The sequence below is a fragment of the Orycteropus afer genome, unplaced genomic scaffold, assembly GCF_000298275.1.
Source record: "Orycteropus afer afer isolate SDZICR_OR568_19922 unplaced genomic scaffold, OryAfe1.0 scaffold00009, whole genome shotgun sequence".
NCBI classification, from domain to species: domain Eukaryota; kingdom Metazoa; phylum Chordata; class Mammalia; order Tubulidentata; family Orycteropodidae; genus Orycteropus; species Orycteropus afer.
In genome coordinates, this window is record NW_006921596.1 from 20,073,290 (window position 1) to 20,092,132 (window position 18,843).

The window sequence follows — 18,843 nt, forward strand, 5'->3', positions numbered from 1 at the left end:
TTAACTAGTAAAACATTTCAATTGAACCGTAAGACAACTTAATCCAAGGCAAGTATTTACCTTCATAGGCTGCGCTAAAAATCCTGTGGGCTGACTTAAGTCATTCGTAGGCAAAAAGCCAGGCACATTGCGAGCAAACTCTTCATAAACAGCCAGCTGTTTGGGGTCCACACCACCAACCTTGGAAGAAGAAAACCTATTTTGAGACTATTCACTGCAAAACCAAAGGAAGGTTTTTTGGAAGTGGAAAGCTTTCCTGGGGATTTCACAGAGGTTCTGAGAAGGGCCATAGCACAGCACTCATTACAATATGAGCATCAGCATGACTGAGTGCACACACACAGTTCAGATAGCATGCTGCTCACTGCCCTTAAATCCTGTCAGAATCACGTCCGTTTATAAATTTATTAAGTCTTTCCACTGGAAAATGCCTCAAATTTGATTGTGGGTTAGGGATGGGGATGGTAATTGGGGAGTGAAACCAAATGTACACGAAATGTTGAATGTAAAACAAACTGCTCTGTAAACTTGCACCTAAAACACAATGAAAATAATAATTAAAAAATTGATCATCCAGTGTAATTCTCCTTTGGAGCTAGCAAAAGTGATCTGATTTCTCACGACTCTGTTAGGAGCAATAAGCAACTAGCACTAAAAAGAGAAACAGCAGAAATGGGACTAGGAAAGCCCAAGCTGGGAAACAAAAGCAACTAACAGGCAAATAAAGAATCACAGACACATGAGCTTTCCAGCAGCACTTCATCAACTTTGGAGGGAAATGTCAGCCATTTACATACCTGCTCCACAGGCAGCCTTTAACAAAATGCTACTGAGGTGAGATGGTTCTCACAAAAGTTTTTTTTTTTTTTAATTAGGATTTGGGTGAAGATTTACAGAGTAAATTCACTTTTCATACAGCAGTTCACATATACTTTGTCTCATGTCATTGACCAAAGTTTACAATGCAGCAGCTCCCCTCCCACTTCCTCCCCATAGTTACCTCTTCCCAGTGTCCATCCCTTCATACTCTTCTGCACCCTGAGCTATCTCTCTGGGTTTTCACAAAAGTTTAACTACAACATTTATCCTGGTGAGAAAGTTCAAGCAGTAAGAACATAAGAAAACAAGGACAGAGCCCGCAAGGAGAGACAGAAGCCCAGACGCTCACCTTCAACCTGATCTGCTCTGGCATCCGCTCAGCCTGGTATGTTAACACAACAGGGTCACAGTACCTGCGCCCTTCTTGCCTTGCATGTTTTCTCAGCTCAAATTCCTGCAAACAAAAGAAGTCACTGAGGTTCTTGTTATGAGGCACTTTCTGATATGGAAAAAGAAAAATACCTAAAAGGCAAATGCTAAAACTTACAGTTGCTAATCTCTTGTCCATCTCAGGGCCTGCTTTTTCTACTGCAGTCTTCTGAATAAAACAGCAAGCTAATTCACAATTGTCCTGTGCTAACTGTGCAGCTGCCTGATCCATCATTTCCCTTTGCTGTGGAGATGCAGTCTGTTGTGTTTAAAAAAAAAAAAAAAAAAAGAAACAAGCTTAAGGGTTCCTGTAGTTAGATAGCTTAGGACAGTTAAAATGCAATGCATTAGTCAAATGAATAATTGTTTTAAATCCTGCCTCTATTTGGGACTCATTAGCTATGACCTTGAAATCATCTAACAAGCCAATTCCTCATGTGTAAAATGAGGACACGAATGCCCTAAGAGTTTTATCAGGATGTTGGTGTTAATATGGTGAACAATATGAAAACTGTGAAGCAATAAACAAAGGTATAATTAACCATGCCATCTGAGAATCAACACTAGTAAGAAAGATTGGGCAATCTACTTCCATAGTGATATCACCTCAGAAACTCAAGGAGAAGTTGCTATGTGTTGAATTGACTTGGCAGTCAGTTTTTTTGAGTTTAAAGAGTGTGCATACATATACAGTCATTTAAATAATATTCAATGTGCAACCCAACAAAAATTTGGTTATCTATCTTCAAACCGTTTATGTTGAGGATATAACAATGAGGAAAAGAGAGACATGATGCTTCATCTCATAGAATTTATCATCTAAGAGGAAGGAGGACATCAAACAAATAAGGTGATTATTAGAATAACTGGTAAAAAGCCACTGCTACAGGCAAAGAAAGAGAAACTCTAGAAGACAAGCAGTTATATACCACTAAGGAAACAACCAACTCACACGAAGGGCAGAGGCAAAACTGTTTTTTAGGTTGGTAGATATGCTCATGAGCAAAGGTTCCCTGCAAGTAATCATGGCCATTCCAGCTGTCAAGTTACGCATCATATGATGAGCTGCTATTCGCATTCGGGATTCTTCAGAATCCAGGGCAAAATCCTTCCTGACTATTTGCTCACAAGTAGTCATGGCGATCTTAATTGACCTATCCACCACAGGATGGACCAGCTCCTGGACAGCCCGTTCAATTGCCTGGCGCACACACTGCTTCAACTGTGGATGAGCCTGGAACAATGGAATCTAGGTGGAAAAAAGCAATTTAAATCAGCAGCTTGTTGAAATAAGTGAATCCAATTCCATCAGAAATCTCACCCATGATTTTGCAATTATTTCAAGCTTAACCCAGTAATTGCCAATTTCTATTTCCAATTAACCACTGAAAAGAACTCAGGAAATGGTTTACATAGAGAGAAAAGTATTGAGTATACTGTTGATACAGAAATAAACACATCTTAGTTTTTGTTTGTAATTCCAAGTTTACTGAGCAAGCTCTCTACTATAAGATGCATTGCACCTGCTTCCTGCTAATAAGTTCAAATTTATGGCTTTAATATTCTTAAAGAACTATGCCTTAATATTTACTTTGCTCCCTTTAACTTATTGAGTTTGTTTAGAAATTAAAGATAAGAAAAGTTTAAAATATTCATGATAAACACATAAAAATAACTAGATTACTGGAATAATGTAAAGGAGAATCACACTTCATACCTCGAGGTTTAGTTCAGAAACTAAGTGCTACCGCTATATATAAAGAAATGAAAAGACCAGGTTAAAACAATCCCTTTATGTATTAATGTCAGTCCTCTAGATTACTACCCCGATTCTATTGCATAAATATACCTTTAAGTATAGGACAGAGGATTGATGGGAAGCTTAGACAAGACTGTCTCCAAGAACCAAGCCCTGACAACTTAACAGAAAGTGCCAAGTCCCACTTCAAGACCTTAACCTGCACATTTCATATATCCACACAGGGATCAGTCCAGTTCCAACTAACTGCCAAAAGTGGCTTAATATAAGGCTAAGGTGACATGACCCCACCTGCGTTTCTTGATTCTTGCTCTTTGCAACAAATGCTTACAACCTAGGACACCAGAAGGAAGGGGAAAGGAGAAGATAAGGTGACCAAACAGTTCACTTGTCACAAATTAGGAACTAGGGATATGGAGGTAAGGGAGCCTACTTACCGTTGGGTTGAGAGTAATGTGTGGTGCCAGGCCTGCGAGGGAATACACATTGATGTCATGGTAGCTATACTGGGGCTGCGGTGGAACGGTGGTTGTACAGGTAGTGCTGGTAGCTGGTGTCGTTGAAGTTGCTAAATGTAAATGATAAAATAAGAACCAAAAAGAGCACATTTCTTGGCTTTACTACAAAATTAACTGGGTATCAAGGAATCATTATCTAATACAAACTAACTGGATTACTAATCAGATGATAGGTCACATCTCTGCCACACTAAATTATCAAAAGGGAAATTATGTTAGTGGACCAGCTCTTTGAACGAAGCGTGTACAACCATGTCCATGGCAGTGCCCTGTAACACAGAAATCGGCGCACACTCAGGCCGTATGAATAGTCTATATTACAGTGAAGTTCATTCTCAACTGACGTCGTTACCTGATTCTATCTGGGGATTTTTAGCTACTGAAGATTGAGAAAAAAGAAAAGGAAGTTCATTCTAATCACATCTCCCAATTATTCATTATAGCTGCCATCCCAACCGACCCTTTTGATCCATACTCATTCCCCCTTGTAGGTTTACCTGGCCTGGCCACCCCTAGGTTTTAGAGATAGCACTTGTAAATCATGCCATACAATTGGTTGCTGCACCCTAAAATACCTTAAGAGAAACACTGCCTACTTGTGATATAAAGAACAATTGATTAATTGCATTTAATTAAGAATACCATATATAATTCCAGGAGCTCTGGTAGCATAGTGCCTAAGGCACTTAACTGCTAACCAGAAGGCTGGCGGTTCAAACCCACCAGCCACTCCTCAGAAGGAAGATGGGGGCAATCTACTTCTGTAGTGATAGTGCCTCGGAAACCCAAGGAGGGGTCGCTATGAGTTGTGTCCAACTCGACGGCACATAACAACACACCACCACCAACACCATATATAATTCTAGAATTTGGAGAGGTAATGGCTAACATTACTTTCTCTTACATAATTTGGAAGGTTCACTGGATATTATACAGTTCTAGCAACCCATACTGTAGAACAACTAACTATAACTGCATACGTGAAGATGCTCCATTTAAAAGAACTTTCTGGTAACAAGAAATCTAAACTAAAATTAGCACACTTACTTGTGGTTGTGATAGGAGGAAGTTCTTCCGTCTGCTTGACATCTTTCTTTGGAGCAGAGAGTTGTTCATCTAAATTCTTTAGGCGATCTTTATCCTTTAGAAGGTTTCCAGGTTTGAGCTCATTGATGTCTAATGCAAGGTTCTTGCAGAGGACCTCAATCTCAAACTTCAAATTTAGCTGTGTAATTCCAATAGTTGATTAGAATTTTAAATAGAAAATTTTACCTTTATTCATCATATTCTCACCCAATTATTATCATGCTTCCCCCAAAATACTGTCTATACTGTCATTTTTAATAATTTGCAGGCAGAAAATATTCCAAGGAATAAAGAAGCAACAAATATACCTTTAAGTCATGTTCCTGATGTAGTTCAGCTAATACATTCATAATTGCCATTGTCCAGGGGTTTGGTGGCCTAAAAACCTAAAGAAAAGCTATTATGTTAAGCCACCCAAAAATCACCCTTTAATTTGGATTATTCAAAACATTTAAGCATTTGTACCTACAGAACCTTAACAAAAGCTCTAAGCCTCCCCACCTATACCATACTTTACAAAAACATCAAAACCCAAAGCTACCCATGAGAATCAAAGTCTCCTTATTTTAGCTGGCTTCACAAACTGGAATCTTAGTTCTACTGAAGAAAAGTGGCTCCGTGTTTATAAGACAAGTATTATCTCTTGTGTGCTAAAACAAACTCCTGTAAATTAGCTATCAATAAAGTATTAAAATCTACTCACCACACTACGAATGCTAGACTCTAAAACTTTGGCAACAAAGGGCACAACATAGAGCAGTTCCTGCTGTCCTTTAACGTAAGCCTCTAGCAGCAAAGATTTTACATCCAAATCCTAGAACAAGAAAAATATTTTTTAAAGCTGGGAATATGTTCCATGACAAAATACCCAAAGAAAGGAACCTTTGCCAAGCTCATCCCAGAAATGAACTAACATAGTATTTGACTGATGATGTAAGAAAAGGAAAGAGTGACAATTACATCTTGCTGGCTTTTCTTTATCCTCCTTAGCAATACGGTATACTAGTGATTCAAAACATGCTAAAACTCCTATGAAAACCCAGTAATAATTAAAATAGCTCTAAACAAAGTCAAGACTTTTCGATATAATACAGTATATGAACAGTCTCAGATTTTGTATGAACCTTCAGCTTAAACTCACAGTGTGTAGGATGGGTTTATTTTTAGCTAGTGTGATCATTCCTAGCCAATGTCCCAAGTTCTTCAGCAAAGAGCGATCTGAGAAATTGGCCGCAGCTTTATCAGATGTCAGGAGCACCTGAAACAGTGTAGAATTAAGAAAAGTATGAGAACATTCTATACCATATGTTTGCAATTTCCATCACCCTACTTTATAGATAAAGGATGTTACCCAAGAAGCCAACTAATTCTGAGAACATACCACACAGTAATCTACTCCATATATTATAATGTCATCATTTGCTGTGTTCGTTACCCAGCACTTTTATTTTTTAAAAAGAGTCCTTACATTTTATTTTTAAAATAGGTAATGCAAATTCATGGTATAAATTTCAAAAGGTACACAAGATTAAAAGTGTCACTTATCTGTCCACAGAAAATTACTTCAAATTTAAAACTGTGGTAACTTTGTTGTTGTTGTAGTTGTTATGTGCCATCCAGTCGGACCCGACTCATAGCGACCCCTCCTTGGGTTGCCAAGGGGCAGTATCACTACGGAAGTAGATTGCACAGTCTTCCTTCCGAGGAGTGGCTGGTGGGTTTGAACCGCCAGCCTTCTGGTTAGCAGTCAAGTGCCTTAGGCACTATGCTACCAAAGCTCCTTCTTCCTTCTTCAGTTAGGTCTAAAGCAGAGACTCAACTTCAAATCTCTTTGTAAAGCTACTAAGTTGAATGCAAACGAAGACTAAGTCCTTCATAGCAGCAGGCTTATGGAAGAATGCCACAAAACAGTCACAAGTGCCATCTCTGTGCATTCTCTAGGTCGTTACGCATCTCCGGCAACAACTAAGATAACTTCCTGAAACATGGTTTAGTACTGCTTATACACTTCTTTTCATATGTCTAGATAACCCAATTCATTTCTCAGAACTTGATTTATGTTGTATTTATGTTCTCTTAATTTTCCAGTTCTTGTTTTCCTAAAGGGGAACAGAACTATCACAGGAGAGAGCTCTGAGCAACGTACACACCCCTCCTACCTGGTACTTCTTAATTCATGGCTACAGTTAAATCTTTGTTTAAAAGAAGGAATCTTCTAAATTTTGCTTCAGAGTATCTGGAAACTTTCATGTATTCCAGTCACTCTTGGTATTAAAAGATCAGATAAGAAAAGCGGAACATAATTGTGTTTCTTAACTCCATACAACAGCTGAATGGCAGAGTCAGCTGTACAAAGGGAAGAGCCAAGGAATTCTTTAGCACTACAGCGTAACCAAGAATGGGGAAAATTTCCATCCACTGGTTTAAATATAGTGCTGGTTTCTAGCGAATATGACAAGCTCATCAACAAAGAACAAACACAGCTGTATTTTTTTTAAGTTCACACTTTTTTTCTATAAGTTTTCTTCATGAAATACATAAGTAATCTTTTGGAGATTAAAATACGTATACTTTAAGTATAAATCTGTGATGAAACAGGTTTCAGCTCATTACAAAGTTTAATGTTAAAATAAACTGGTGAATGCAGAACAAAACTCAGAATCATTAAAAAAAAAAAAAAAAAAAGGGTGTGGGGGGAGACCAGGTTTGCTGGTCTGATAGAGCCTGATGGAACCACTGAGACTATGGCCCCTAGCTGCCCTTCAGGTCTAGAATTGAACCCACTCCTGTGACTTCCAGCCAAACAAAAGACAGGCATATGAGGTGAACATTTACCTGAGGTAGATACACTCCTTGTAGAGAACAATCATGGGAGAATAGAAGGTCTGTGTATTCACAGGGAGACAGCTCAGGGGGCAAGAGTGCATGGAGGGATGGACACAGGGAAGAGGTAACTATAGAGAGGAACTGGGAGGGGAGCTGTTTCATTGGGGTAAATTGTAGTCAATGTCATGAGACAAAGTACGTTAGCTGCTGTATGGAAAGAGAATTTGCTCTGTAAATTTTCACCCAAATCACAATTTTAAAAAATAAAATAAATAAATAAATTGGTGAAAATCCCAGACAACAATTTCACAAATAGGTTAAAAGTCTAGAGATATTTAGCAATTAAATACTAGAAGACATAAATAAAATCATTCACTTCAGCATTGTTTTTTAATAGTGTAAGCTATTAATAACTTTAATACCCATTAGTAATATATATCTAACCAATTTCTATAAAACTTTATCTAAAAAGGAAAAAAGAGAGACTAGAGCTAAGAGCATATTGCAAACAATATCTGGGAGTGGGGAAAAGCAAATTAAAAAGATACATGGAGGGTAATGTCATATACATAGTTTTAGACTATGCAAATCAAAGCTTAGTTTATTTATAACAGATGGTAAAGATACAAATCTGTATGGAATGATAAAAACAAATTCAGAATAGTGTTTATTTTCAGAGTAAATAGTACATAGGGTTTTTGTCTGTAAGATTAAACTTCATGAAATTTAGTTTCATTTTTGAAAGCTTAGAACAATTTAATATAGGCAACCAAACCCTCTGCCATCAAACTGATTCTGAATCATAGCAACCCTTTAAGAGTGGAACCCACAGGATTTCTAAGGCAGACTGCTTCATTTTTCTCCCATTGAGCGCTGATGGGTTCAAACTTCTGATCTTTTAGTTAACAGCTTTAACCATTATGCCACCAGAGTTCCTTTAGTATAGACAACTTATGGGGAAAATTAAAAAAAAAAAAAAAATCCACTGCTATGGAGTTGATTCTGACTCACAGTGACCCTACAAGACAGAACAGAACTGCCCTATAGGGTTTCCAAAGCTATTAATAAACTGAAGCAGATACATCTTTCTCTCAGAAGCAGTTGGGTTTGAACTGCTAACCTTTGGTTAGCAGTCAAGTGCTTTACACACTGTGCCACCAGGGCTCCTATGGGGGCGGTGGGGACAAGACAACACCCAAAATGAACAAATTTCAAAAAACAAAAGCAACTACCTATATAATCAAGTATTTTCAAATTCACAAAAGCAATGAAAGGAAATATAACAGCCAACACCTACTTTGATGTTTCTGTAGGTCTCATTCAGAACCATCTTGTTAAACTCGGGATTCTTCAGGGTGTCAAGGAAGTTTGAATACAGGCTGTGAAAGTTTGGCTCAATACTGACTCTCTTCATAACCAGGTATTGTGAAACCCATGGCATAAATTCTTCCTTCACAGTCTCCTTTAGCTCTTCAACCTAGCCAATCAATACGACACGGGAAGCATAGGATTACAATATAGTAAAGGTTTTCCTTCTGTGAACCATACTACAGTACATGGTTCTTTGGAATGTCTTTAATGTTAATTAGAAGCTACATCAGTATGCCATGTTTTTGCCTCACATCAGAGAAACGCTACATGGACATTCAGTCTACAGTAGTACAGTCATCTCCGTAACTGGGTGATTAGAACTGAAATATCTAGGGTCACTTATTTGCAGCTTTGAAATTAGAAAACACAGTCCTTCATCCCGTCTCATCCTGTTCTCCCTCTGACCCAAAAAGAGTAACAGACCTACACCAGAACTCTTCTCTAAATTTCCATCTCTGGGAATCACCTTTAAGTTTGAAGCCTCTCTTCCCTAAAGAAGTATGCTAAAGGCGTCAATCAGTGGAATTTTCCCCCCAATGAAGCATGCTGCAATTTTGAAAGATGGTAGCTGTATTACATCTTAAAATCTACTTATTTATTAGGTTAATGTTACTAGCTATAACTGGCATTTTCAGATACTATCCGAGCATATGATCTTAGAAAGCAAACATCATTTTTTATGCTGTTTTTTCCATAGGCCTACCTCAGTTATTAGGTATCTAATACAAGCTCTGAATGGCCTTGAGGAGAAGATTTTAAAAGTACAAATAAACCTTCCACCACCAAGAGATCATGAAGCTGATTTCAGAAAACCGACAGTTCACTGCAAAATTAGTACAATGCAAACTTGTGCTATTTAATATCCATAAAAACCAGAGCCAATAGCTTGGCATCCACATGCCCTTCACTTTGATTCTATTACCTCTAACTTTAAAATGAGTTATTTGAAAAAGTGGGCAGAACTTCGAAAATAATTCCCCCCCCAAGCCATTAGGGGGAAAAAGGAGCATCTGTAGTGATTTATAATCCTGCTCACCTTTTGTGTCATATTCGATTGTGAGAGATTGTTGAAGATAAAAGCAATTTTCTCCTGGATATTTTCTGGTGGCTCCACAATTCTCTCAGTTTGATCTGTGGCCACAAGCAATGTATCTATGTTTGTAGTATTAATAGAAGGCTAAAAAGAAATGAAAAAATATATAAAGCAGACAAGCTGAAATGCTTGCTTGACAAGTTCCAAAAGAGAATGCACACACATTTGTTTAGTATAAAAATACACATGGTATGATTGTGCACCGGAAGCACCAAGCAAGAATATGCACTGAACTAATAATAGTGGCTGCCTCTGGGAAACCTGAGGTCTCAGAGATACAAAGGGAGAAATTCTGGTCTTTATACTTTTCCTTTATTAGGCATGTATCACAGGAAAATTAAAACATCCTCACTGGTAGATATATTACAACATAACAACAAATTCTGCAAAATAAAAAAAGCAGACCTACTTACTGGCACATCTTTCTTAAAGCTGACTCCGGTTGGCCTGGTGACTGTAACCGTTTTAGCAACAGTGGTGGTTGTTGAGGTGGTTACCATAGTGCTAACCTGACCAGCAAGAGGAGCTTTTGCTGGAACCTGGGCCTGAGCCTGGGCCTGAGCCAGTGCAATACTTCCAGGGGTTGTGATGGAACCCTGCATTTTCACAGGAGGATCTCTAGACTGCTGTCCATACTCGATATACTGTAAGGGCAGGGAGGGGGAAAACACACTTAAAAACTTTTAATGGAAATTCAAACATTTGAATTATATTCTCCTCACTTCTCTGAGAGGGAGGTAATAATTTCAGAGCACTCTTTTAGTTCATTTTCCTCACTCCTTCCTTGTCTCACTCGGGCACTCATATGTAAGTGGGCATACCATGGACTCCTTAGGTAAAATAGTAGTAGGGTAAAACTATCTATGTGAGAAATAATCTAACCAAACAACTTCTGAATTTTCTGTCCCAAATATTTGCACATAAATTTCCTTAAAGCCACCCCTTAACAAATACAAACTTTATAATTCTTGAAATATACACAGTAAACTGATTTTCTTTTTTGGACACAGATGAGAAACCTAAGCCCTAAAAAGCACACTGCAGTATGTTTGACCTATTAAAGTTGTAACTATCAAAAACAAAGCAAAACACTGTACATAGCCAGCTAACTTGAGGTTACTACTGCATGTTCTAGGGAAGATTTCCCCCGCCCCAAGACCAATAAACTTTCTTCCCTTCCCCCTAGCCCCTCAAATTAAAGGACTGATACAGCATTCCTGGTGCTATTTCTGCCTGTCAAAACTAAAGCTATCTACAAATATGGAAATTTTATAAAAGAGGCATTTTTAAATAGGAAGGGCAATCTCTGGAAAAAGTATGCCCTTTAAAATGACCAAGGACAGGTCTATAAGCAACAATCACTTTTCTTCCCTTATCCTGTTAGATCAGGTGGTGGAATATGATTACCCCTACACCACCTCTCTTGCTCTCTTCTCTAGTCTTCCAAACTCTGTATTCCCAGTTCTGAATAACAAACACCCTTCTTGGAACCTTTGACGGTGGTGACCCTGACCTCCCATCCTAGCTTTTCAAACCTGCCTTCCTGTGTAATTTTTACTACACTGGTTTAGAACTATATGCCCCCTCCTCCTCCCTCCCACCCCTGCCTTGAATGAACACACTCCTACTTCTTCATCCACCATCTCCTATGTTAAGCCATCATAATACCATGCCTTTTCTACATATCCAGCAGGATGAGGTAGGAAATACTAGATTAAATTATAGCTTAGAATTTAAGTTCAGTTCATATTGTAGTCTTTATTTCTTAAAAATTATCTTAATCATGTATCTGCTCTGTATAAAATACAAAACTAATGAAGTTCAATTAACATTCATGTTCTCTTTAAGCTTGCTTTGACAACAGGCCCAGAAAGATGTATGAATAATGTTTACCAACCAACTTAAGTCAATCACTAAGACCATGTTGTTGTTGTTGTTGTTGTTATATGTCATTGAGTCGGACCTGACGCTTAGCGACCCCTCCTTGGGTTTCCGAGGCAGTATCGCTACGGAAGTAGATTGCCCCATCTTCCTTCCGAGGAGTGGCTGGTGGGTTTGAACTGCCAGCCTTCTGGTTAGCAGTCAAGGGCTCTAGGCACTACGCTACCAGAGCTCCCCTCTAAGACTATAGTCCTCGACTTTCCAGAATATCACCCAAGAAATTGGCTAAAAATGCCATTTTCCTAGTTCCATTTCCCTAGGGTATATCTCCTTTTCAACAAGCAACTCAAATCAGTTGGTAAGGAACACTATATATTATTACATGTGATACTTGTAAGTCTTACTACTATCTAAAGTGGGTAAGTAATTTTATTGATTTAATGCAAAAAATTAAAAAAAAAAAAAACACCCTTTTGCTAAATGAAACAAAACCATTTCTTAAAAAGATAACCTACAAATGACTTTTATGTTCCATTACTAAGCTGCAAATGAGCAACAAATATGCATACCTAGGATCACAAAATTAAGAATCTTAATGCCTTTCCTAGCAAATCCCAAAATAAACACTCTAAATGAAAACAGTAGGACTGTTTCTAGTAGATAAACCCTCAAACTACTAAAAAGATCTTAGATATGGAAAGCACTTACCTCCTGTAAATGATGTGGGAATTGCATAAAGTGACTGATAGAAGCCAAGTGCTGACAATACTGGGGATAGTCCTTCAATCTGCAAAATCATTCAGTCATCAATTCACATAAAAGCAGCAGCAAAGCTACAAACACAAACTTTCTTCCATCTGTTAATCAAGGCCATTTTCCCTTTTACCTCCAAATATCTTATTTGAAGAGAATGCCAAAAGAAGAGGTGGGAAATACTTAAGAGCTGTACTCCTTTTAGCTCAGGAAGAAAACATTACCTGTGTTTTCTCCTTCTTATTAGCATCTACGTGTATTTGACTGAATAGATTCATTAAAATACAACTGACAATGAATTGTGCACATTTAAGGTATACAATGTGTTATATACATACATGCATGAAAACACCACCACTATTGAGAGTGAATGTATCACCACTTCCAAGTTTCCTCATTTTTCCTCTTATCATCAGGAAACTACTAATCTGCTTTTCACCACTAGTTTGTCTTCTATAAATAGAATCAAGTATTAGGCACTTTGGTTTTTTTTTTTTTTTTAAGGGAGTGTGGCTTCCTTTATTCACTGTAATTTTTTGTGACATTCACTGCAATCTCCACAATGTAACAGCATTCTTCCTACTTCCTCTGTGCTTACCGTTTCCATTAGTCCTTCCATTTAGTCCTTTCCTACTCTCTCCTGCCTCCAGATCCTTAACCCTGGATAAATGCTGCCCTTTGATCTCACATGGCTGATAGTTCTAAGGAGTGCATATCTCTCATAGGCATACTGTTTGGCTGAAAGTTGACCACTGGGGTGAGTCCACTTCCAGGCTTGAAGGGTGACTAAAGGCTATCATCTCAGGGGTTTCATTAGTCTCTTAGACTGTCTGGTCTTCTTTATGATTTTGAGTTTTGTTCCACATTTTTCACCAACTCTATTCAGAACTTTCTTCCATCTGTCAATCACTGTAATCTCTGCCAGAGTGGTTGGTCCTACCAGCTGGATACCATCCAGCTCTCCTGGTCTCAGGTTGGGGGACACTGAGATTTTTGTGGTCCTCTAGACCATGCATCTTTAATTGTCTTCACTCTTCTTTTCTCCAGTTGGGCAGATACCAATAATTTATATCTTAGATGGGTATTCACAAGTTTGTAAGACTACAGTCACTACTCACCAAAGTAGGATGTAGAACATTCTTTGTGGATTATGTTACGCCAGTTGACTGTGATGTTGTCCCCCAACCCTGCGAAACTATTATCCTGAGCCCCTAGGCCCAGTGACTCACTCCTTCAAAGTATTTGGTTATGGCTAAGAAGTTCTAATAACTTTGCCCCTATATCCTCTACTGGGAGCTCTGGTGGCACAATGCCCAAGGCACCTGATGGCTAACCAGAAGGCTGGAGGTTCAAACCCACCAGCCACCACGCGGAAGGATGAGTGATACCACAGAGATAGCACCTGGTAAGCCCGAGGGGTCGTTATGTGTTGGAGACGGCTCGGTGGCATGTAACAACACAACATATCCTCTATTATATTACATGGGTAAATCTGAAGTACATATAAACCCATATGTAGAAATATCCTCTCTCAAACCTATATATTTTGGGGTGTAGTCCCATTCGCCTCCCCAGCTGTTCAGCTTGAGTATCCACCTACGTATCCACTTGCAGATTACTAGATTGTATATGTAATAGTTTTTACCTTTGTTGACTTTTAACTCTTGTGCTCCTCCCAGTGTCTTCCTTTGCCTTGATCATTTCGTGCTGACCTTCCCCTTACTGTATACTGCCTTTCCCTTCACCCAAGTTAGTATCTTATAGCTACTTAAGGTAAGCTACTTGTACTTACTTAAGGTTAAGTTGTCTACCTTGTAGCTAGTGATTTACCCTCCCTTCCCCTCTCACTTCTGGTAACCTTCAAAGCATGTTTCTTTTTGGGTATGAACTTTTTCTTGACTTTTTATAGTAGTGGTCTCATATACTATCTGTCCTTATGTGACAGACTAATGTAACTCATCAGCATAATGTCCTCCAGATTCATCCATGTTATGAGGTACTTTGCAAGTTCACTGTTACTCTTTAACGTTGTGCAGTATTCTATTTTGTGTGTACAACATAGTTTATCCATTAATCCATTCAAGGGCACTTAGGTCGTTACCATCTTTTTAATACTGTGAATAATGATATGATGAAAATAAGGGTGCACCTATCTATTCATAGCATGGCTGTTATTTCTTTAGAATATACACTTAGTAGCGGGGTTGCTGGATCACATGATAATGCTATTTCCAACTTTCCAAGGAAGGACCATACCATTTTGCATACTTGTGTTATTTTACAGTCCCATCAGTAATATATGAAGGCTTCAGCCTCTCTAAACCCTTGATAAAATGTTTTGTTTTACTGAACTCTGCTATTAATGCTGGATGAGACAATAAAGATAAATTGTTGTTGTTTTAATCTGTATTTCTCTAAAGGCTAATAATCATGAGCATTTCTTTTCGTGTGTCTGCTGCCTCACCAAAACTATTTTGAGATTCATCCATTTTGTTGCTTTATCAATAGTTCATTCCTTTTTACTGCTGAATAATATATCATTGTTTGAATACAGCACAATTTGTTTATCCATTCACTTGTCAATGGACAGTTGGCTGTTTCCAATTGTGGGTTACGAATATTCATGTACAAGTCTTTTGTATAGCCATGTTTAATTTTCTCTTAAGTATCTAGCAGTGGGATGGCTGGATTACACAGTAGATATATGCTTAACTTTTGGGAAAACTGCCTGTTTTCTAAAGTAGTGTTATCATTTTACATTCCCATCAGCAATGCATGAAAGCAAGAGATTGTTTCACATCCTCACCAACACTTGGTATGGTCGTTCTTTTTAATTTTTGCCATTCTAATAGGTATGTAGTGGTGTTTCATTGTGGTCATTTGCCTTTCCCTGATAACTGATGATGTCGAGCATCTTTTCACCTGCTTATTTGCCACCCATCTATCCTCTTTGGAAAAGTGTCTGTTCAAATTGTTCACACATTTAAAACTGGGTTAATACTGTATTTTGAGTTCTTCATATATTCTGGATTCAAGTCTTTTATCAGATATGTGACTTATAAATATTTTATTTCAGTCTGTGGCTTATCTTTGCATTCTCTTACAAGTCTTTCAAAGAGAGTTCTTAATTGTTAAGACGTTTATTTCCTTGAATTTTGATACTGTGTCATGTACTTGATGGTGTATTTAAGAAATTTTTGCCTTACCCGAGATCTCAAAGATTTTCTCCTATGCTTTCTTCTAAAAGTTTTCTGCTTTTACATTTAGGTCTTTGATTCTTTTTTTTTTCTTTCTTCTAAATTTTATTTATTTTGTCGTTGTTGTTGTTGTTGTTGAAAATATACACAGCAAAACATACAACAATTCAACAGTTTCTACAAGTACAATTTAGGAATACTGATTACATTCTTCAAGTTGTACAATCATTCTCATCATCCTTTTGAGTCGATCTTTTCTCATTTAACATAAACTCACTACCCTCTAAGCTTCCTAGCTACTCTTCTTCCTATTTCTCTCTCCTTCTTCTTTTCTTGCTCCAAGTCAACAGAAACTAGTTGTTGTACTTTGGATGACTGCTTGCAAATTTTGAAGACCCCAAGCACTACACAATAAACTAGGAGGTAGACCAAAGCACTAAACATATTATTATCAGGCCAATTAATTTAGATGTCCCATGAAACCGTGACCCTTAACTTCTGTATCAAGAAACCAAAGCCCATGAGGTATTTGATACCTCAGCAGTCTACTCTACTGTTATCATTTTTGTGAACATTTATCACACAACTTTGACAATTCCACATTTTACAGATGTACAACTTACTGGAGAACAATTACAATTAGCTGTGGAACCCTACCCTTAATTAACATGATTTTTCTATCTCCATTAACTCCCATCTTCCCCCTCCCTCTTGACCCTGAATAACCACTAATAAACTTTGGTTTCTATACATTTGCCTTTTCTTGTCTTTTTATATACGTGAGGTCATATAACATTTGCCCTTCTGTGATTTGCTTAGTTTTCTCAGTACAATGTCTTCAATTTTCATCCATAGCACGTATCAAGACCTCAGCCATTAGAAGCCTGTATCAAGATTTCATTTTTCCTAATGGCAGAATAGTATTCCATTGTATGTATGTACTACATTTTGTTTATCCATTCATCTGCTGATGAGCAGATGTGTTGTGGTGGTGGTTACCTGCTGGCTACTGTGAATGCTGCTGCAATGAACATTAGTCCCTTTTTGGGTCTCTGCTTTCAAGTCTTTTGGGTATATACCTAGGAATGGAATTGGTAGGTCAAATGGTGGGTCTATTTTTAATTTCTTGAGGAAATGCCACACTGGTATCCACAATGGTTGTTGTACCATTTTGCAATGCCATCAGCAATGGGTAAGGATTCTAACTGCCCCACATCCTCACCAACATTTGTCGATTTTCTGTATTTTTTGTTTTTACCTTAGCCACTCTAGTAGGAGTGAAATGGTATTTCATTGTGGTTTACACTTTTGTTTTTTAAAAGTCACATTTTACTTAAAACTAGATTTCAACAAACTCCCTAAAACTACTATTTGCAAACAAATGTTTACCAATTGGTCATCAACAGGTGACAGGCAATTTGTCACTAATTCATACAGTGGAATATATTTAGTAGAAAGGAATGATCCACCAAAACATAGAGTGGCATGGATGAATCTCAAAAGGATCATGCTAAGTGAAAGAAGTCAGACTCAAAAGTCTCCTTTTTGTATAATTCCATTAATATGACATGTCAGAAAAGGCAAGACTATATACAGTGAGAAAGTAGATCACCGGTTGCCGGGAACGGAGGGTGGGAGAAGAGGGCTGACTACAGAGATTAAAAAGCAGTGCTGGAAATACAGATTGTTGATTGTGTTAGTAGTTTTATCACTATATAAATAAATCAAAATTCGAAGAATTATACGCCTAAAAAAGGTGAATTATACTGTATGTAGATTATCTCAAACATAAAAAAAATCCTCTCTCAATTTATAGATTGTCTATCTATCACTTTAGTCAGTGTAATAAACTGCACTATTTTAAACTCTTCCTCTTCTACTTTATACACTTATTGTAAGATTAATATATATGTATACTGCTTTGTATAAGGCCTGTTACATATTAGTTAATAAAGGATGGTTATTACTCTGTATTTTAAAACAGGGAAGCATCACAGGAAACCTACTCACTCACCTATTTTTAAATCTATCTAAAGCAGCAATCCCGAAATAATACATTTTGGATCCAAAAGGCTTGCGTAAGGCTTCAAGTACATATCGTAGGGCCAAACCTAAGGCCATGTAAGTGACCAGTCCTTTTTCGATTATCCCACCAAATAAGCAAGCTGTTATATGTAGCTCTTTATCAGGGTACTGTGGGAAAAATCGGTATTCTTCAAACAAGTTCCTCAGCATACAGTTAAATACTTCTCGTTCTCTCTTTATAGTAGAGTCTTTAAACCTCTGTAGCATTTCTAATACCTGTAAAGACAAAGGAAAAAAACAAAACACACACATAAATCCAACTATTATGAAAAGCCTTCCTCAATATGGAAGGAAACTTTCTTTGTTGGTTACCAGGGGTGGAAAGGGAAGGGAGGAAACACCGCAAAAATAAATAAATATATATATAAACAAAGGAAAAGCCTTCCTCAAATATTCTTAACAGAAAACTTGTTCAACAAATAACTTAACAAAAATCCCGTGTTTCTGAAAGACTTCAATTTTCAAAACTGAATCAATCTGAGAGAAATGTAAGGTTTTAAGAGACACAGAGACATATCGAAACACTTTTAGAGCTGGATTTAAAAAAAAGAAAAAAACCTGGGAAGGTCATTTATTTTAAGATTTGCCTAAACACTAAAATAATTAGATCATCCTAGATACTCACCTCATCAACAGACATGGTAGGATGTGGTGGGTGATTATATATTCGCTGAAAATAGCTGTTTGCTTCATCATCTATTTCTTTACTAAAGTGCTGATTTGCCTCTGGCCATACCTGAGACAAGTCCGCTGTTGGAAACAGAAAAGTAACCAGTGGGCATTTTAAGCCTTTTGACCACTCCACCATAAGACACACAAATAATCAGACCAACATAGTTTTAACTTTAAGAGAAATGAAGAAAGTATTAAATTGTCAAGTTTCAGTGTGAAAGCGTTCTAAGTAGACACAAAATATTTTTTTAAAAAAACTAATTATTTCCTTATTAGGACTTACAACATCACAAAAGGTTAATAAGTTCAAATTCATAACTACACTTACCCTTAATATAACCTTACTCAAGGTTG

The 18,843-nt window shown here is 37.5% G+C and overlaps 1 protein-coding gene and 1 non-coding gene across 2 annotated transcripts in view; both read right to left on the reverse strand.

The window, feature by feature from the left end:
* The window catches only part of CNOT1 (CCR4-NOT transcription complex subunit 1), a 92,772-nt gene that overhangs the window by 19,868 nt on the left and 54,061 nt on the right, over positions 1 to 18,843 (reverse strand). Inside the window, exons 19-33 of the mRNA XM_042781763.1 lie at positions 18,443 to 18,567; positions 17,747 to 18,033; positions 12,491 to 12,569; positions 10,315 to 10,545; positions 9,845 to 9,985; positions 8,735 to 8,914; positions 5,753 to 5,869; positions 5,315 to 5,425; positions 4,920 to 4,997; positions 4,573 to 4,750; positions 3,445 to 3,575; positions 2,201 to 2,497; positions 1,367 to 1,507; positions 1,169 to 1,273; positions 61 to 180 (exon numbers count right to left, since the gene is read on the reverse strand). Of these exons, the coding sequence (XP_042637697.1) occupies positions 61 to 180; positions 1,169 to 1,273; positions 1,367 to 1,507; positions 2,201 to 2,497; positions 3,445 to 3,575; positions 4,573 to 4,750; positions 4,920 to 4,997; positions 5,315 to 5,425; positions 5,753 to 5,869; positions 8,735 to 8,914; positions 9,845 to 9,985; positions 10,315 to 10,545; positions 12,491 to 12,569; positions 17,747 to 18,033; positions 18,443 to 18,567 (2,321 nt within the window). The remainder of the gene's footprint in view (positions 1 to 60; positions 181 to 1,168; positions 1,274 to 1,366; positions 1,508 to 2,200; positions 2,498 to 3,444; positions 3,576 to 4,572; positions 4,751 to 4,919; positions 4,998 to 5,314; positions 5,426 to 5,752; positions 5,870 to 8,734; positions 8,915 to 9,844; positions 9,986 to 10,314; positions 10,546 to 12,490; positions 12,570 to 17,746; positions 18,034 to 18,442; positions 18,568 to 18,843) is intronic.
* LOC122150638 lies at positions 6,915 to 7,048 on the reverse strand. Its single transcript, XR_006163780.1, has one exon. It is a non-coding gene; the product is annotated as a small nucleolar RNA SNORA46 (small nucleolar RNA).